Source organism: Giraffa tippelskirchi, chromosome 11, assembly GCF_054371585.1.
Source record: "Giraffa tippelskirchi isolate mGirTip1 chromosome 11, T2T-mGirTip1v1.2.pri, whole genome shotgun sequence".
NCBI classification, from domain to species: domain Eukaryota; kingdom Metazoa; phylum Chordata; class Mammalia; order Artiodactyla; family Giraffidae; genus Giraffa; species Giraffa tippelskirchi.
In genome coordinates, this window is record NC_137285.1 from 60,583,333 (window position 1) to 60,605,267 (window position 21,935).

Sequence of the window (21,935 nt, forward strand, 5' to 3'; positions counted from 1 at the left end):
ACACAGATGCATAGAACAGTCTCATGGACTCTGAGGGAGAAAGTGAGGGTGGGACGTTCTGGGAGAATAGCATTGAAACATGTATATTATCATATGTGAAACAGAACACCATTCCATGTTCGATGCATGAGACAAATGCTCAGGGCCGGGGCAATGGGATGACCCAGAGGGATGGGATGGGGAGGGAGGTGGGAGGGGGGTCCAGGATGGGGAACACATGTAAACCCATGGCTGATTCATGTCAATGTATGGCAAAAACCACTACAATATTGTAAAGTAATTAGCCCCCAACTAAAATAAATAAATTTATTTAAAAAAAAAAGACTTTAAAGTTAACAATTAATGATTATTGAAAGTTTTGGACACAATTTCAGAGAAAAATTAAGTTTCAGAGTCTACTGAACATATCCACTTAACAGGATTATTAGAGGTATTTATAATCTGACAAGAATCTTTGGTAGTTTTTAGGTTCATGTGTAACACCTTATTAGCCTTGATGGAAAAGATATATGTTCATTTATCCTTTCTTAAATAAACCTACCCTTTTCTCCAGAAACGCCTATGTTCTTCTGCCACATAATCCTACAATCTATTACAATAACTGCTACCAATAGTATCACCATTAAAAATGTAGGCAAATAACCTGCTTGGTCTTCTTAATGTTTTATAAATTATTTATACATATCTAAATCTTTTTTTAGCCCATTAGCATGTTCAATGTTTAATAACTACAGTATGAAGTATACAGTGTATGCCTGATTTATGCCTAAATAAGAAATATCACATAGATCCTTATGTTTAAGACCTAACTCCTGAAACAAATTTGTTTCCAACTGTACCTGTCATTTATTAAATACTTACTGTGAGTTAGGCACTGTGCTATAGTCATTAACCCATATACATAAGATGAGGTCTACAGAAGTTAAGTAATTTACCTAAGGGCACACAGTAAATGCAAAAGCAAATCTGAACTCAGATTAGAGTGATTAAAAACCTTAGCTCTTAACCTCTGGGTAATGATTTATTTATATCCCCAGTCTTAGTTAATTTCCTTTTTCTTCAAAGTTTGCTTATGCTAGAATAGGCTCTGGATGTAGCCTGGGAAATAAGGTCTTTTCTCTTTTCTAAAATTCCTATAAGGTGACTATATCACTTTTCTAATTACCAAAAAAATTAAAGTTATTTGTTACTTTCAGAAATGACATGGCAGACACAGGAGACACTCTAATTCTCTGTCCAAATATTGTGATATAGTAACAGCCAGGGTGAGGTGTATTGATTTTCATTTTAAATGCTATAGGAAAGTCAGAAAAATTTTAAAGCCAAAGACTTACATCACTTATTGTAGATTTTTAAAATTCATTTTAGGAAATACAAAGTTATAGCTCAAAGAGAATGGGGAGAGAAGGCAGCAGCAATATTTGGTTCCACAGTAGACCACAGGCAGTGGGTTTTGAAAAACACAAAGGTGATGCTTTGTTAATAAAAGGAATAATACAGTTACCAAAAAGCAAAAAACTGAGATCCAGAGAGAGAGCATAATTAAATACATACAGATGTTAGTTAAGATAAAAATTTGAAGTATGGTTAATATGAAAATTTCAAGAATCAGATTCCTTAGGCCCTTAATCTACTTTTAACTATCACTACTTGCAGTTTTAAGCAGATAATTTAAGCTAATACTGCTATCTTTCTCATAGGAGTATTTTGTGAATTAAATGAGATAATATATTATCAATCATCCAGTCCTATGCTTAATATGCAATAAGTGTTTAAGACTATTAGCTATAGCTAATAACAACTACTATTAACAAATTGCATACTTCATGAAGAATCAAGAGTGGACTAAAACACTAGAGAAAGGGAAATTAAAACTGAAGTTATAAAGTTTACTTTTAAAAAACTTATATGTAGTATAGAGCAGCCTAGTACTCAACACACAGTAAGAGTTCAGTAAATATTAATGATAATACTCCAAATCCAAGTGAGTAGGATCACAAATGATTTTAATTTTCATGTTTACGCTTTTTTATATGACATTACAATTTCTACATGAAATTCGGCCATATTATACATCAAAATTAGCTAAAACAAACCTATCTTTCACCTTTAGAATATTTAAAACACCATAAACAACATTTTGTCATGACTTTTATATCATATAAAACTTTCAAAGCACAAGTTCTAGTGTTTGACTGATGTGTTTGAATCCTATCTTTTACTAGCTCCATTAGCTAAACAAGTTACATGAACTCGCTGTGCTTCAAATTCCTCATTTATAAAATTAGAATTACAAAGTACACAACTCAAGTTGCTGGAATTAATGAGAATACATAAAGCACTTACAATGCTTACTATCTAATAATGTGTCGTTGTTATCAGTAGCAATACTCTGATTTATTAGCTCTGTGTATATAAATAATACTTTCTAATATTCTAAGATTCTAAAATCATCGTCAAGACAACTGGTATCTAAGTCTTCTTATTTCTACTTGGCCATTTTATACCACAAAAAGCATTCAGTCTCAATACTTTGGGCCTAGGAGGAAATATGCGTCAGCTAAGAGAATATGTGAAAGAAATACTGTAACTTACTATGTCTCTGAAGACAACTGCCCGAAGTCGATTAATATCCATGTCTTGTAAGAGCCTGTCAAAATCTCTCACTGGAGATATACCACCAGTAACAATGTCCACTGGACTCTATTTAAGACAAAACATATAAACATACATTAGACAGATACTTTAAAAAATAACACACTATTCCATGGGTGACAGCATCTTTTCCCAGCTTGTTTTCCTCCTTCTCTCTTCTTTTTCTGGGTGCCAGAATGGAGGTGGGGGGTATAGAAGTGAGCCATGAAAGAAAAAAGAGACTGCATGCTAACTCACCAAGTGCGTGAAACACAAACTGGCGTATCTGAAGGGAAAAGTATCATGGACACAAGGAAAGTAAACATTTGGAAAAGCAGACAAGATTAAGTATAAGCAAATCTTTACTGTATACTCAAACACAAATATTTGAAGGTTATGTCCACAGACTAAAATAACTATTTTGAGACTTCTGTCAGATTTATTTAACTTTATGTTGAAATGAACAAATAAATTTAAGATCTTAACTGTAAAATAAGAGAATGCTTTCTTATTTAATGAATTATTCTGCAGGCTTACCTTTGCTGCAGATTTCCCAGTGGGAATCAGGCTGTGTGCCATTTTCTGGCTTTTTCCTTCTTCGCCTTTATTTCTCAGCTGTGACTGCTGCTGACACTCTAAGCAATTCCTTACTGCCACTGCACACACTGCAATTTATTTTAAGGAAAAATTGGGCAAGAAAAAATTCTATTTAAGATTATGGGACTGACAAAACTCACCTATATAAGTTGCATAAGATTTTATTTGAAACAGATCACCTTCAGCAAATTCCTAAAATATCCCTGGGCTTTATCACCCACTGTTTGTTTCCTGACTCTGATAGCTACTCTGTTAGGGCCCCTGCTAAAAGAGAATCAGTTCAAGAACCTAAGAAACACTGTTTCTTAGATCTCACATAAGTTACTTGAAATAATCTTTTATGGAGGAAAAGATAGAGAAGAAAAGATTTTTAAAATGCAAGAAAACAAAGTAAATCACATTGCCATCAACTAGTCCTTCTATTATCTTCACTAAAGTACAACAGTTAAACTAGAAACCTGCATGTTTTTCTTAAAATTTTTATGATTACAGCATGATAGTAATAGGGACTGATAGAGGGTATAGCATTAAGGGGAATATTTATTTACAAGGTCTATCTTTTACTGGCTTTCATTAAAATGGTTTAAAAGGTAAGGGACAAAAGGAAGATTGTGATTAATATACAATCCAAAATTACCTCTCTAAACATCTCACTTATCAGGCAGTTAACACAAGTTATTCAGATATTAACTGTGAATTTTAAAGAATCTGGTAATACACAATTGACTATGAATTGATTCATATCATGTAATCATCTCCAATCCCAGCCAAATTGGTAGCCCTAAAAGTATGTCTCCACAAGAGTGGGAGAGCAAATTAGGAACAAAATAGCAAACTTAAGTGATAATTTCAAGTACCAGCTGACTATCATATGGCTACCACACACAGAATTGAAAAGGGAAAGTATTCAAAAAGGTGCCCAAAGAGAGCAACAAAAGTTGGACAAAAAGAAGGAACACAGTGAAGAGGGAGGGAGAGAGAATATGGAACTTTGTCCAGTTTGGGGTCAGGCCCAGCAAAAAAAACTTTTCAACTACTTTTGTCAGAGGTTGCATAACATCAAGTTTGGGTCTGCATTATCAAGTTAAAAACCACATTTGAGTGCCTAGTATCAATCAGTCTCAGTAGTACAGTTTATTCTTACTGTTGCCATCTGACCTTCTCACTTCCAACTTCATGAAAACAGGAGTGAGCAGAGCAGGGATCGAAACATTTGGACTGTTGTGACCAGGCTTTAAGTGGTCCTGAACAAGGAGAACATAGGTGCTGGAGTACACTGAATTATTTATTTTCTTCTATAGTTATGAAAATAGAGAGGAGACAGAGTATTCTCCTAGTTTCTGAATTTAATACTTCTTGAGTATAGTGAGGCATTGCTAGTTAAGTCTTCTACTTTCAATTCTACAATTGTACTCTTTTCAGGAAAGTGGAGAATTTTAAAAACTGGCATATACAAAGTAATGGGTTCTAAATATTTTAATTATATTATTGATATAAAGTTTAATGGTGTATGCTATAACAGAAAGAACAGCAATACTAGTTAAACTATATTCAAATTCCAACTCTGCCAATTTATAGCTTCTGAATTTTCATTAAGTTAACTAACTCCTTTGATCTCAAATTTCCTCATGAATAAAAGAAAATACAAATGAATGAATGGGAGAAAATGACTGCTGACTCAATGTGAAAATCAGAAATGACATATAACAATAGTAAATGATAGCTTTTGTTTTGTCATGCTTACCATCTGACTCAGTTCTAAGATTTTAAAACAACTCCCTAAAAATAGTATACCAAGTTCTTTAGAGCACCCTGAGTTTAAAAGTACTTTGAATGGTAAAACACATAGGCAAAACACTCTCCGACATAAATCACAGCAGGATCCTCCATGACCCACCTCCCAGAATATTGGAAATAAAAGCAAAAATAAACAAATGGGACCTAATTAAAATTAAAAGCTTTTGCACAACAAAGGAAACTATAAACAAGGTGAAAAGACAGCCTTCAGAATGGGAGAAAATAATAGCAAATGAAGCAACAGACAAACAATTAATCTCAAAAATATACAAGCAACTTCTGCAGCTGAATTCCCGAAAAATAAACGACCCAATCAAAAAATGGGCCAAAGAACTAAACAGACATTTCTCCAAAGAAGACATACAGATGGCTAACAAACACATGAAAAGATGCTCAACATCACTCATTATTAGAGAAATGCAAATCAAAACCACAATGAGGTATCATTTCACACCAGTAAGAATGGCTGCTATCCAAAAGTCTACAAGCAATAAATGCTGGAGAGGGTGTGGAGAAAAGGGAACCCTCTTACACTGTTGGTGGGAATGCAAACTAGTACAGCCACTATGGAGAACAGTGTGGAGATTCCTTAAAAAACTGGGAATAGAACTGCCATATGACCCAGCAATCCCACTGCTGGGCATATACACCGAGGAAACCAGAATTGAAAGAGACGCGTGTACCCCAATGTTCATCGCAGCACTGTTTACAATAGCCAGGACATGGAAGCAACCAAGATGTCCATCAGCAGACGAATGGATAAGGAAGCTGTGGTACATATACACAATGGAATATTACTCAGCCATTAAAAAAAATACATTTGAATCGGTTCTACTGAGATGGATGAAACTGGAGCCCATTATACAGAGTGAAGTAAGCCAGAAAGAAAAACAACAATACAGTATACTAATGCATATATATGGAATTTGAAAGATGGTAACGATAACCCTATATGCGAGACAGAATAAGAGACACAGATGCATGGAACAATTTTATGGACTCTGAGGGAGAAGGTGAGGGTGGGACGTTCTGGGAGAATAGCATTGAAACATGCATATTATCATATGTGAAACAGAACACCATTCCATGTTCGATGCATGTGACAAGGGCTCAGGGCCGGGGCAATCAATGGGATGATCCAGAAGGATGGGATGGGGAGGGAGGTGGGTGGGGGGTCCAGGAAGGGGAACATACGTAAACCCATGGCTGATTCATGTCAATGTATGGCAAAAACTATTACAATATTGTAAAGTAATTAGCCCCCAACTAAAATAAATAAATTTATTAAAAAAAAAAAAGTACTTTGAATGGTATTTTGAGTGAAAATAATCATTGTACCAAAAAACCATAAGTACGTCTGAATATCTAAGTATAGATATTATTGCTAAATATGGGGAAATGTTATATTAACTAATTAGATTTTCCACTTTTGTATTATATTTTCATAGGTACCTTATTTCTAATCTGTCTTCACATGCCCATGGTTCCTAAAGATTTTGGTTTCATTTCTTGGTCCCCTTTTCTCCACCTACTTCTCTCCATTTAATATAAGCAAATCATTACAAAGTCTCAGTATTTACAACTAGATACAGGAAACATTCTGCATAGAGAAAAAAATTTCTCTTCACCTAAGGAATTTCAGATATCACTTAAAAATTCAAGGAAGAACTGCCTCCAGGAGAAGAGCAGAGATTTAATAGTCCTATTAATTTTATCACAACTTATTTGGATAAATGGCTACACTTGAACGATGCTAGTTTAGAACCTTGCTACTCAAGTGTGTTTGTAAGAGAAGCAGCATCAACACTACCTGAGACTTCCTAGAAAGATAACCTTAGGCCTCACCCCAGACCTATATAAGCTAATCAGCATTTTAACAATATGGTCTGGTGATTCATGTGTATGAAATCACATCAAAATTTGGGAAGCACTACTTCAAAGTAAAAGGCGATTGGGGGGTTGCGGGGAGTAATGCTGACCAGAATCAACTTCGTAAAATTTTCAAAACACATCCTCCTCCTTGATCCACCCTTACAAGTACTACTATAGCCAATGCATACACAGTCCTTTACTCTTTGGAAGTTAAAAAGTATCATAAGACAAATTGCCTAGCCCATATTTTCCCACTAACAGGGGAAAGAAAATATTCAATTTAATATGCCTGTATTACTGAAAATTTAAGTAAATTCCTAAGTAATGGGGTTTAACAGCTCACCTAGTCGGAGACTCTGCCGCAAAATTCCTCCAGATGACATATTTTTTTCAGCTTCAATTTCAGTGAAGCCAAGAGAACTTGCAAATATAAGTACATCCACAAGGCTAATTAATCTCTGCAAAAATGTCACAGAGGCTTCTATTGAAAGCCCTTGAGTAGGCTCAATATTCTCCAGCTCATGCTGTAAGGAATAAATTTTTACATTTATATATATATATTCTGATAAAAATCCACTTTTATGAGATACATTCCCCAAATTTCTAAATTTCATAAAAAGCTTGGATTTTATAAATCTAGTTCAACAGAGGAATCTCCTTATCATTTCATCTAAAAAAAACCCCAGCATACATACAGGTGCAACACCGTCGGTCATATTCCTCACTAATTCATCCCTGATAACTAAACATTCTTGAGTGCCTTCACTCCTGGGACAGATTCTAAGGTTTTTTCAAGCAATTATAACAGACTCTGCTGTTTTTGAATTACAGAACCTATGATGTATAGTAACCCCCCACATTTAAGTTTTAATCAATAAGAACATATAAGTCATGTTTTCACACCAACTTTATATAGTAGTTATGTCCTTACTGTAGCCGATGTAGCAGCTGAAAGCAATGGCAGTATACCCCCACAAGCCATGACCATATTGTCCATCACTTGAGAGATGAGGTGAATTGTGTTGTGTACAAAGATGACATTATCACTGCTATTCACGAAGTCCATAACTGTCTTTGTTGAATGGCTGTCCAAAGATAAATGATGTTTACTCATAATGCTAAAGAAAGGAAATCACATTTGCCTACTTGAGGGAAAGGAGGCTAAGAAGGTGCTTTTTTCACTTCATCTTGAAAGCTGAGGAACTATAATGATCCAGCAGGCATTTTGGGGGGGTGTATACTTCCTCAGAATATGTAGACCATTCCATATCAGTGGTTACTATCTGTGCCCTTTTTCAGTTCTGAACAATAAATACTACTGATCTTACACTTGATATAAAAGTTGAGCTAAATTACCCTAAACTAGGAGCAAAATTTGAAGCAACAAAAACTGAGAGGTAAATGGTGCTACATGTGCTATTAAAAATGAATTTTCTAGTAACATTCTCTTAGACAATGCCATGAAATGTTTTCAAACAGAGTAAGAGTAGACTACAACTAACAATAAACAAATTAGGCACTTTTAAAAATCATAAATCAAAAAAATAGAATAAAATAAAATAAATAAATAAAAATCATAAATCACACAACAGAGGATAGTCTAAAATACACAGACTTTTTATAGTAAAAATACATTGGAAAATTACATGTTTTACCTAAATCCCATTTTTTTACTTCTTCTATAAATAAGTGCATTTGGTAGACCTACATTCAGGCAAATTATATGATATAAAATATGTCACAGAAAATCTTCAGCAAATATTTTAAAGGAAAAATCTCTGATTTTCAAGTTTTTATACTCTAAATACAATACCTCACTTTTGTAAGAGAATAAACATTAATTCAATAAAACCCTACCACAGAAATAATTTATATCATACTTCTTAACCAAATGACTATAGTTAACTACAGAATGTTAACTAAATAAATTTCTTTGAAAACAAAGACTAAAATTTACATACATCTTCTATGATAAATAACGGGACAAACCTTCTCCACATCTGTATGTCTGTTTCTATTGAAAATAATAGATCAGTGAGCAAACGCTGATGCATTTGAGACCATCTGAACTCAGGAATACGGAACATAGACCTGGAATCCCTCCTCTGTCCATTGACTGTGTCGGGTGTTGTTCCTTGCCCTGGCTGCTCCTGTTGCCTTGACATCTAATAGAGAAAGTTAAAAAGAGTAATAAAGTAAGTTCAACTGCAAAAGAAGGCATTAGTATCTAACAAAGTCTACGCAATTCACCTAACAAATACTCACATTTCAAGACACTAACGAACCAAATCAGAGAAAAATTATTACTGAATAATAACAATGATACATTTAAAGTTAAGTTACAAAAAATGCTAAACTAGCACAATTCAGCAGTAGCTGGTCGAGAACCATGTTAGTGTTGGCACCAGTTAATACAGGAGTTTATAAATGAATCAAGAAGTTTCGGATTTTCAGTACTGACATGAGAGAAAGGCTGTATCTGGATTATAAATTAGCTAGAATTAAGAGAAAAATAAAGACAAAAGAATGAAGACCAAACCAATAAAAAGAGGAAGATGGGCGAGCAGTAAGAGCTGAATCAAGCGGGAAATGACAACATGCAGCCACAGTGGTGTCACGGATCCCTCTGAGATACTGGTCAAGAAGAAAGCGATGCCTCTGAATCTCACAAAGGCTCCTGCCGCTCACAAACAGACCTCAAGGAACAATTTTAAACTGCATATTTTGTACATAAAATTATACAAGGTAGGTGGTTCTGCAGGAAAGTAGCTGAAAAACTAATGTCCTAACTACAACTGGGGTCATCAAATAAAGGGTAAAAGGAAAGTGTTTCCAATGTTTGCTTTATAAAAGCTAAAAATAGGCTAACACTGAAATTTGAAAGTAGTAACTTTTAATGATACTGTAGTGAAACTAACAATAAAAGCTGCCATTTAACAAACTCACACTAAAAATCAAACCCTGCTAAAGGTAAGAAATAAAATCTTCATATTCACCACATTTATGTAATTGTAAACAGGTTGTCAACCAACTTTAAAACAAAATAAAATGTAAGTATATACACTTGTTCTATTTCAACTCAATGCAAATGTATTTCAAGAAGATAATAAATATAATCACCTCAAGCACAGGTTGAGGAGGCTGAGACACTTCCATGCTTGTACTGGCCTTCAATTCCAGTCTCTCAGTGTCTGTAGCAACACTGGAAACATCCAACTTAGCAATCGTATGCTCAGAAGTAGTAGGAGACTCAAAGATATTACCATGAGAATCACTATTTAGTTTGGTTTCTTCAGTGACGTTAGTTTCCTCCCGTTCCTCCAGCATATGACCAGTGTCCGAAAGTACAGCTACTTGGGAAGCAGTAGCATCTGGTGAGGCAGCTGAAAGCCCTGATGCTGTCATAGGCAAGATTCCAGAATCTTCAGGATTTTGAATTTCAGTGTCAGTCTGTTTCTTACTTGCAGCTTCTTCCTCTTGAAATATTAATTCATGGTCATTACTAAACACATCCACTCTCTCACTGGCTTCAGAAGCACCTGGAGACCAACTATTATCTTGGGGCTCTGTGGGGAGACCAGCTTCCTCAATAGGACTACATTCTACCTTCAGTTCTACATAATCATCATCATCTTCTTCCTCTACTATAGACTTATCTAATAATTCTGGCACCTCTGAAGCATCTTCTTCTGAAGGAGAACTGATGGAAGCAGTTACTTCATTGACAGTCATTGTATCTTTGCCAGTTGTAAAAGTATCAGAGGAAATGGTCACAGCTTCTGTTATGTCAGAAGATCTTTCTAAATTATCTGCATTAACTGTTTCATTTATCGGTGTTTCTTCTAAAGGGACTTCATCCAGTAACTCCTGATTTTCTGGCCCAGTTGTCCTTTCTTCGTTAGATGTATCAGGAATTTGCAGTCCAATGTTGGATGCAGACTCTACTGAACTTGTCTGCCCAATACTTGACTTTTCATCACTATTTCTAGTGATATCAGAAGACACAGGAGAATCCTTTGTATCTGATTGTTGGGATCCTACTAAAACATTAACCTCCCTGCTAACGCCAGAGACTGCTCGAACTGGACTTGAAGAACACCGCCCTATTTCTTCATCAGCTTTTCCCTGGTGTTCCCTTAAAATATTGGCAAGGTTTTCTCTGTGTATTTCAAAAGTGACCTAGATGAAAAATAAACAGGGAGTCAAAATACGTAAAAAAAATAAATGAACAGAGCAAACAAAACATAAAATTTAAATGTTCCATTTTTCCAACATGTGGTTTATATGATGCAATAGACAATTTTCCTATAATATCTTATCAAAAGATAAATAAAAGGTGTCAACCACAAAAATCTAAATCATCAAAAAAAAAGTAAAGCTTATCAATGCTAACAGGTAGCATGGCATCAATGAATAACAGAGCACAGTTATTTAGATTATATTTTTAAGACACATATATAGGAAAACAGTACATTATTCTACTAACCTGTATCACTTGTACCAGGATCTAAGTATAAACCATTGGAAAGTGCTTTGTGCAGTATGTAATATATTGTTAAAAAAGCAATGAAAATCCATTTACCCATGATTTATTCTCATCAGAGACCAAAAACATCAGTTATGTTCACTTCATATAAGATGCAAATTATATACTTAAATATTATATATATTATGTATAGTAATAGGCTTCTAGTAATGTTTCTAGTCCCGTGTACCTATACCCATGTCAAGGAACAGAACATAGCTCACAATTTCACTACGTGAAAGTGAATGTGAAGTCGTGTCCGGCTCTTCGAGACCCCACGGACTGCAGCCTACCAGGCTCCTCCGTCCATGGGATTTTCCAGGCAAGCGTACTGGAGTGGGGTGCCATTGCCTTCTCCATCTCTTTGTTCCTAGTGCTTTGAAATTCCCACAACGATTCTTGGCACAGGTCTATTTTGACCCATGGTGCTAAATACGCACTGGGCCCTACCAACCTACTAACGAACATCCTTTGGTTCTGAGAATTTCTCTTGAATAACTTAATTTATACCCCTGTCCCCTCTTTTGCCCCTGTTCTCACTTCCCAGGATTTCTATTTTGACAATGCACTGATTGGTCCTCTACTCTTCTTACCATTTCTCGATTTTCCATCTCCTTTGTCTTTTGGTTATCTGGGAAAGTGCCTCATCTAACCATTGAACATGTTTTCCACTTCTCTTATGTGACTCTGCACTAGTCACTTCACTTCTCTACTGCTCATATTTTTCCTTTCTAAGAAGGGTAAATACAAGCTTCATATTTTAAATTTTCTCTGGTGCCAAAAGGGAAAGGAAATTCCCTCTCTCCCCTTTGGTTTTTCCTATAGAAAACTTGAAGTTGGAAATATTTTCTCTGGTACCTGGAGATGTATTTAAACCTTTTTAAAAGATAATAAGCCTCTTGCTAGTTTCGTATCCCTAGGATGTCTTTCCTGGGGGCATTGGAGCCATTTCTTTCAAATACGAACATCAAGAATGACGGTGCCCTGTCTCTGTAAGAGTTTAAGCCTATGTGTTTGCCTCCAAGATGTAACCTCCCGTTTGTCAAAAATACACAAGAATTTATTTTTTTAAATAAAAACAAGAACATGTATGTAATGGATTATATCTGGCCATATAAAAGAATGAAATTTATTTTTTCCTTAGTAATCTCTTTAGTGGATTGCCTATGATATACACACATCATATTCAAATTTAATGCTTTTTTTTAGTAATAATAATGTTACATTCTTTTCTACAGGAAAGCCTGGCATGCTGTAGTCCATGGGGTCGCAGAGAGTCAGACATGACTTAGTAACTGAAAAACAACAACAAATTCTTTTCTACATTTTAAGGAGAGGATATTTTTGCATTGGCAAGAGGTTTTACTGTTAACGACTTCCTTAACAGTACAGTAATAGTAACACATTATTAGCATGTAGTCATTGAGATATTAAATGAGTTTTTGTATGTGAAATGCTTAAAATGATACAATATACAAAATAAGCTATGATGTGCTTAACATTATTACAACTATCATTAATTTTCAATAGGTGCTGTGGTGGAGAAGGCAATGGCATCCCACTCCAGTACTCTTGCCTGGAAAATCCCATGGACGGAGGAGCCTGGTAGGCTACAGTCCATGGGGTCGCTAAGAGTCGGATACGACTGAGCGACTTCACTTTCACTTTTCCCTTTCATGCACTGGAGAAGGAAATGGCAACCCACTCCAGTGTTCTTGCCTGGAGAATCCCAGGGACGGTGGAGCCTGATGGGCTGCCGTCTATGGGGTTGCACAGAGTCGGACACGACTGAAGCGACTTAGCAGCAGCAGCAGCAGCTGTGGTGGTTCTTTGTCTATAATTAATATCAAATAGAAGAGGACTCCATTCTAGTTTCGTGTTGCCCGAGGATGTTAACTGTTTTTCTTCCATCTTGTCTCTTCTCTTTGTTTTCTGTGAATTGCCTTTTACCACTTCTCTGCTTTGCTTCTATCTCCCATATGAGACGCTTTCCTTAACTCTCTTGTATAACCTGGTTCTTTCCTCATGATTAACACGGGGTGGGGGTGGGGGGGCTAAAGGCCAAGGGGTTGAAAAGCTTTTAACTTTTTACAAAGTACAGCTGTAATGTTTACCACAGAGTGACCTGGGTGGGGCCTAAGACAAGAAGGCACACAGACAAGCCAGCCTCCTCGAGGTCCTGCCTGCAAGGTAATGGTCTGCTGCCTGTATTTCAGGAACCACGCGGGGAGCAGGGGATGAGAGTGTCACCTTCGCATCCAACACTAGTCTCTTAATCACCCTAAGATCCTGTGTTACCCTCCCTAAAAGTCTCCCAGAATAGAGTGGGGTTGTTTTCAAATAGCATAGAGTAGGGGAAGGTATCAAGATGTCAAAATCAAAGTTCTACTCAATCTTTTTAATGGTTTTTGCTTGCAGCACATACAACCCCTAATCTTTAGCTTCAAACAGTTGAGGGAGTCAGTTCTGAGAAATTTGAGACTTTTTTTTTTTTTTTAATGAAAAGGAAGTTGGTTTTTGGCTTTCCCCATACTAAGCTTATGACTTACTTACTCCGAACCTAAATTAATACAACTTACCCAGCTGATCCACAGACTCTAAACGTGACTGTTATTTACCCCACTACTCTTCCCTCTATCATGTGTACTTTTGTATTTTTGCAAAATCCTTTTATGGCTTTTTTATGTTGAGTTTCAACACAAAATGCATTAAATGTTAGTGTTTAATTTGCCAGCTTACCTCAACTAACAAACTGAGACACTGTATAGTAAGGATAAATTTTCACCCTACATTAAGACCAATAGCTACACTCCTAATGTGAGGAGGAACTGCTATCCCCTAGTTCAACCAATCCCTTAGTTCAACTGCTACAAAAGAAACTTAACAGGAAAAAACCGTCATCCACTGCAAAATAAGTATGTTCCTATACCAAAGAGCATTGTTTTGAAGAATAAATAAAACAGATTTGAGACTGAAAAGTTAGAATCTACATTACTTCCACTGTAAGACTCACTCAGTATGTTAAAACAGTATGGAAAAATTTCAAATTGCTATGATTATACTTGCTCAATATACTTTTACAACGAATGTTAGTCATCATCTTAAAATCGTATGCAACAGGAATTTAATGGACATTTCAAAAACTTAATATCTGATCTATGTGATTACATCTAAATACTACTATATATATATTTTTTTAATTTGGTAATAGGATACAAATGGACTTCCCAGGTGGCACAGTAGTAAAGAATCTGCCTGCCAATGTAGGAGGCACAAGAGATGGGTGCTCAATCCCTGGGTCAGGAAGATATCCTGGAGCATCCCATGGAGAGATAAGCCTGGCGGTCTACAGGCCATGGGGTTGCAAAGAGTCAGACATGACTACATGACTGAGCACACAACAAAAACAGCATAATAGGATAAAAACTTGAGAAAAAAATGTATGAGTAAGAGTCCTGAAAAAATAATTCACTTTTATGTTAATGCTTTTATTAAGATTACTAATAGAGTGGTAACAGAGAAACAAAACTTTCATAATACCTGTAGCCCATTGCAACGCTCTATGCAGTGACATTCCTTGCAAGTTTATAAACAACCTGAAGAATCCCTCTTGGATTTCCAGGTTCCCTTCAGGGCCAGTAGAAGATACATATTTTTGCTATCACAAACTCCCTCTCAAAGAGAGACTTTTCATGTTGCTCTAAACTAAAGAGTATTCACTTATGTTACAACTTCCCACAACTGTCTTTCAATCACTTGCTAAGAGATCACTCATTCTAAGGGTGAAATACAATACATGTGTCTCTGTAATGTATTTCTTTCTCACATTCTAACTATATTCATGCCGAGGAGAGAAACTTTGAACTGCCCATTTGAAAAGATAGGTTAAGAAATAACATTTAACATTAAATTTTCAAGCACAAGGAGATGGTTTATACAATACACATTGCAATTCAACGCAAATGTGCCACAGGAATGTATTTCCTTTTGTGATAAACAGATCTGTAGTCAAATCTGCTCTAAAACAGTGCTTTGTCTTCCCTAAGCAAACCAACTTGATTATTCTTTTTTTTTTGCAAATATGAATATTAGAAATGCATTTAAAATTTTTGAAGTTGATTTTTAAACCTCCTTTTAATTTATTCCAGTAATTGAAAACCTAAATGGCAACTGAGTAATTATCACTATTGTTATCTTTTTTGCTACTGTTTTCCTAAATGTATTTGTGACTGATAATTCCTAATTAATTACCAGATATTGTTCTAAATTACTTCACTAAAAGACTAGTCATTAATCTTCACAATCATTTGATTGCTAATCTATAGTTGTTTGCCATGTTTGGAAGTCACTACTATAAGACACTAGTTAAAGATACTCATGAGCTAATAATGATAATGTTTCTTTAGCCATTACTTTCAACTTAATAGACATTCAAATTTACTAATTAGGAGATAAAAGATGAATGCAATATATTAAGAGATTAACATTACTAACCTATGTATTAAAAAATTTTACCCATAAAATTTAGGTTGTTTCAAACATTAACAATGTTAGGAATTAGCTTTCTTTTTGTAAGCAAATTCATTGTTTTTATTGGATATTATTTTCCTTTGGAATAACAGCTGTGTATGATATGCTACCTTCTAGTTCTTAAGTTACCAACCTTTCCACAGCTGATAAATGAGACATATTTTTCTTCAAAAATAGCTGAATCTTCCCATATGGGATATTAGCAAGCACAGCTCAAAATGATCACAGCCACACAACAAGAAATCTTTTACAGAGACTCTGATGCAACAGCTTACAACAATAACAGCATAAGACGTAATACTTAAAACCAAATTATAAGTATTTATAAGCTTATACATATTTACTGATCTATTTTATGCAAAGTACCCTGGTTAAAAAATCTAAATATTCTGGTCAAACCTAAGCACTTAAATGCTACCCTAATACAATCTAGTTGACTAGAGGGATATCAAGTATAAAGCCTAGCCCATTCTAAGAAAACCACCTAAAAGAATCAGTTACCAAAACAACATTATATATGTTCAATAACAAAGAGAAACAATCCTGTGAGGAAAACAAGTCATGTATCTAATAAGCACTATACACTCATCGTGTAATATGCTCAAAAACTTTTTTAAAATAGGTAGTATATTTTAATGGGGTTCACAACACACTATCCCAAAATATGGCACACTGGCATACTATTTTTTAAGATGAAGGAATTTGAGAAACAGTGTGTATAAGAAAGATTCTGCCCTCTTCATCCTCCCCTGAAGCAGGTCATAGGACTCTCGAATCACTCCCTTCTCCCTGAAGCTTCTTATGTGAGAGGCAGGTATAACCCAAAGGAAAAAGCGTATCCTCATCTGAACAACAGAGGGATGCTGAGAAGAATCCGAATGGACAGTCCTTGACGGTTTTCCCCCAGTGTACTGTCCTTATACACTTTGCCCCCCATGTTTATCCATGACTTTCCACCCTTCATCAAATCTAATATAAAAACGCTCAGACTTAACTGTTTCTTTGGGTCTTCACTTCCTCATGAAAACACCCACTTGATGTATAATAAATTAAATAAATTCATATGCTTTTCTCTTGATAATCTCTTGTTAATTTTCAGGTCCAGTCAGGAGTCTTAAGAGAGTCAAGGAAGAATTTCTCTCCTCTACAATTCACATGATTCAAATATAAAAGAGTAGACAGCCTACAAATCTCCCTCCCACCACTGGTCCTCACCTGCACAATTTCCCCAAAATCAGGCAGTTATTAATTTCTTATGTTTCTTTCCAGAGTATTTTTGTGCATATATAGACAAATACAAATTCTCACTTGACCACCTGTTTTACTCACTAATATCCACTACACACACTGTTTCGCACTTTCGTCATTTAATATACCTTGGTGAACTCTCTCTTAATTTGCAGTCCCTTACAATGAGTAGGTTGAGCATCTTTTCATAAAATCTAAAGTATTTTTTACTCAGTTTTCCATGGGTTGTTTGATCATATCTTTTGTCCATTTTCCTATTAGGTTGTCGTTCCCTCTCTATTTCTAGGAGAAGTTTATATAAAAAGAATGCTATCTTTGCTCTGGTCCTAAATAGTTTTCTCAGTTTGTTGTCTGCCTTTTTGACTTTGCCTATGGTATTATTTGTTATTTGGTCATAAAGGATTTTGCATGTTGTATGGCAGAAAATGAAGAAGAACTAAAGAGCCTCTTGATGAAAGTGAAAGAAGAGAGTGAAAAAGTTGGCTTAAAGCTCAACATTCAGAAATGATGATGATCTTAATCATGGCATCCGGTCGCATCACTTCATGGCAAATAGATGGGGAAACAGTGGCTAACTTTATTTTGGGGGGCTCCAAAATCACTGCAGATGGTGACTGCAGCCATGACATTAAAAGACACTTACTCCTTGGAAGGAAAGTTATGGCCAACCCGGAAAGCATATTGAAAAGCAGAGACATTACTTTGTCAACAAAGGTCCGTCTAGTCAAGCCTATGGTTTTTCCAGTAGTCATGTATGGATGTGAGAGTTGGACCGTAAAGAAAGCTGAGCGCCAAAGAATTGATGCTTTTGAACTGTGGTGTTGGAAAAGACTCTTGAGAGCCCCTTGGACTGCAAGGCGATCCAACCAGTCCATCCTAAGGGAAATCAGTCCTGGGTGTTCACTGGAAGGACTGATGCTAAAGCTGAAACTCCAATATTTTGGCCACCTGATGCAAAGAGCTGACTCATTGGAAAAGACCCTGATGCTGGGCAAGATTGAGGGCAGGAGGAGAAGGGGACGACAGAGGATGAGATGATTGGATGGCATCACAGACTCGATGGACATGGGTTTGGGTAAACTCCAGGAGTTGGTGATGGACAGGGAGGCCTGGAGTGCTGCGGTTCATGGGGTCGAAAAGAGTGGGACACGACTGAGCAACTGAACTTAACTGAATGTAGTAAAAAAAAAAAAAAAAAAAAAAAATTTTCTTTTTTTCTTTAATGGTTCTAGATTCTAAATCCTACTGAGAACATTCTTACACAAAAGGTTACAGAAGAATTATGTCTTTTCTTCTAGTACTTTTATGCTTTCTCCCTCCATCTGCATCACTGTCCATTTAATTGATTCATCTGTTAAATTTCTTCATATTCCAACTTTTTTCCTCCATAGATGAATCCTCTATTGTCCCAACACTATTCATGGATAGTTTAAGTTTTCCCTGGTGATTTGAGATGTATCCTTTACAATATACTAAAGACTTATATGGAATTTTGTTTATTTCTGGACTTTCTCTTCTAATCCCCTGGTCAGCCTATCTCTTCATGTGTTGATACTACAGTTTTTAAATTACTGACATTTGGTAATATAATTTAGTACTCAGTAGACTTAGTTCCCGGAGAAGGCAATGGCACCCCACTCCAGTACTCTTGCCTGGAGAATCTCATGGACTGAGGAGCCTGGTGGGCTGCAGTCCATGGGGTCGCTATGAGTTGGACACGACCGAACGATTTCACTTTCACTTCCCACTTTCATGCATTGGAGAAGGAAATGGCAACCCACTCCAGTGTTCTTGCCTGGAGAATCCCAGGGACGGAGGAGCCTGGTGGGCTGCCGTCTACGGGGTCGCACAGAGTCGGACACAACTGAAGCGACTTAGCAGCAGCAGCAGCAGACTTAGTTCCTTCTAGTTGCTCTTTACAGAATCTTCCTGGATATTTTTACTTGTTTATTTTGTCTTACTGTTCCTTAATAATTACCTTACTCTGTTTTTTCCCCTCCAAAAGAAATATGATTAATTGGCATTTCCTTGGGATTTCATTAGCTTTATAAAATAACCTAAAGAAATTTATTTAAACCTAAAGAAAAGCTATTATAACTTTATGACATTGAATCTCCTTATTCTAGGAAATACATTTTTCTATTCGTTCATGCCTTCTGTGTGCCCCCTGGGAATGCTTTGAAGACGTCAAGTAATTCAAAGTAACATTCAGATACTACTGGCAGTATACAGAAAATACATAACTGTGCCTAGAACACCTGGAGGTACCAAGAAGGTACTGACATTTAAGTTTCACCCTCATTAAGGATTACTCATTCCCAAGAAAGAAAAGGATTAAGAGCAAGGGGAGACATCGTGCAGAAGAAATTTAAGAAGATCTGTGTAAGAAATGATGTGTAAGAAAGATGGTGAAAGAAAATTCAAGATACTGAGTTATTTGGTAAAGCAAAAAGATTAAAGCATTTCTAGGTGTAATGAGCAATAAAAATAGTAAGTAACCAGTATCAACTGTAAGGAGGTATTGGACTACAAAGGCTTTGTGAATCATGAGAAAGAAGGAAGATTTTATCATACACCTAAGGATAAGCTTTATTTATTCACTGTTTAAAGGCAACTATGTGATTTACACATACAATTAAAAAATTATTTTTTTCAAATGGAACTGACTTGTAAATCCCACTATTCTGTTCACAGAAAGCTTAAAATAAACCCACTACAAAATAACCAAAAGAATAAATAACAAAAATTGAACATAACTATATAAAAACTGCCAAGGAAGCAGAAACAACAAATTTAAAAGCAGTACAACTGTATTTTTGTTTGTATTGACAAAGACTCTCTCCTTAACCAAACTTTATGAAGGTTCCTCTGAACCTCTGTCTCAACTAGGCCCTCTGTCCTTGCCAGACATTTGATAGTTCCTCATTTCCCACTGTTCCATGGATGATATCTAATCAGCCTGGCCTGCCTTCAGCAAGAGTCCTGTTAAAGTCTGGTTAACTAGAATCTGGCCATCCCAGATGGCTCCTCTTGTTAATTTTCCATTCATTGAAGACCTTCCCCCCTCCTACTGTGCTCCCTAGCTATAAAACTGAGACTTCTCCTGATATTCAGAGTTGAGCTAAGCTCTATACTCAGGATTTTTCTCCCTATTACCACAGTTCCTGAATAAAATCTGGTTTTACTGCTTTAACTATTACTGACTCTGATTCTTTTCAACTACATGTACGTGTGCATGTGTGTGTGTATTTTAAATTAATTTCAATATATATTTTCACCAATTTTTCTGAACAGAGTTTTTGCGAAACCCATTAATATGAAAAGCAAATTAATTCACTCAATCATTTCTTCCTAGAATTTTAATTGATCTAATATTCAGATGTTACATAAAAGTTGCAACCGTTGGTCTGAAGTTCACTTTAAGTAAGCAATACTCAGTTCAGTCACTCTGTCGTGTCCGATTCTTTGCAACCCCATGAATTGCAGCACGCCAAGCCTCCCTGCCCATCACCAACTCCCAGAGTCTACCCAAACCCATGTCCATCCAGTCAGTGATGCCATACTAGTAAACATAAAAAGAAGCCTTACTCTTTCATAAAATGACTTTTGAACAACACTTTCTTATTAACACCAAGTGAGGATGCAATTTGAAGAGAAACTTCCCAAACGATTAGTATCCTCTTAATCTCTATAAATATCACACTAACACATGGAAAACATTCTTAATTAATTTAACATTTAACATTCTTTAATTAATTTAGAAGAAATTTACTTAAAGTATGAAAATTTTCATCTAATCAATAATTGTTCCCCATTCCACACCATGCCTGAAAATATACACATAACAAATACTAAGTTAAGCTCATTTTAGTGGGCAATACCAGATATGGTTTAAAATACTTGCATAACAGTTGAAATACACAGGATACTTCTTATTTACTGATTTAAGCATCTGGCAAATATTGAGACAATCTTCAGAGCAACCCTAAACAGATAGGTAGTATAACCCTCATTTTAGATGCATGAAGACAGGAAGCACAGTGACATAAAATAATATCACAATAATTTACTAATGGCTGATTCGTGCTGATATATGGCAGAAACCAACACAGTATTATAAAGCAATTATCCTCCAATTAAAAGTAAATAAATTTAAATTTTAAAAAGTCATCTTGACCAATTTTATCTTAAGAACAGTCTAGACAGGTACTCTCATGTAAAGTTAGAATACAAATCGATACACAATTTTTTACGTAGCAACTTAGCAATATCTTTTTAAAACATGCAAATTCCTTCTGGCATTTTAGGAATTCATCCTACAAAGTAAGACATATATATATAGGAGCAGACCACCACTGCTCAAAGACAAAGGAAAATTAAACAATGGTGCAATACATTGTAATACAACTTAACAGATTTTTAAAAATCACCTCCACCGTTTTTCCAAATAAAATCTGAAGAAGGCCAGAATATAACAAGTAAAGCTGAATCATTTACTCAATCACTCCTTCCTAGAATTTCAAGTGGTCTGATAGTATTCAGACTTTGTATCAGAGCTACAGCTTTTGCTCTTAACTTTACTTCTCCAAAATACAATGCAATATACATACACCTGATAATATGCAGGCACTAAAATTCATGTAAGAAGAATATCACTAATTGAAATAATGCTGTAAAATATAAATATGATATTTTTACAAGAGAGTAATTATATATGTGTGTGTATTTATGT

The 21,935-nt window shown here is 35.6% G+C and overlaps 1 protein-coding gene across 10 annotated transcripts in view; it reads right to left on the reverse strand.

The window, feature by feature from the left end:
- LRBA (LPS responsive beige-like anchor protein) overlaps positions 1-21,935 on the reverse strand; it is an 803,036-nt gene that overhangs the window by 558,586 nt on the left and 222,515 nt on the right. For all 10 annotated transcript variants that reach the window (XM_081543940.1, XM_081543938.1, XM_081543941.1 and 7 more), the window contains 6 exons: positions 10,021-11,079; positions 8,890-9,065; positions 7,832-7,985; positions 7,244-7,424; positions 3,172-3,299; positions 2,596-2,703 (listed from right to left, as the gene is read on the reverse strand). In XM_081543940.1, the coding sequence (XP_081400066.1) occupies positions 2,596-2,703; positions 3,172-3,299; positions 7,244-7,424; positions 7,832-7,985; positions 8,890-9,065; positions 10,021-11,079 (1,806 nt within the window). The remainder of the gene's footprint in view (positions 1-2,595; positions 2,704-3,171; positions 3,300-7,243; positions 7,425-7,831; positions 7,986-8,889; positions 9,066-10,020; positions 11,080-21,935) is intronic.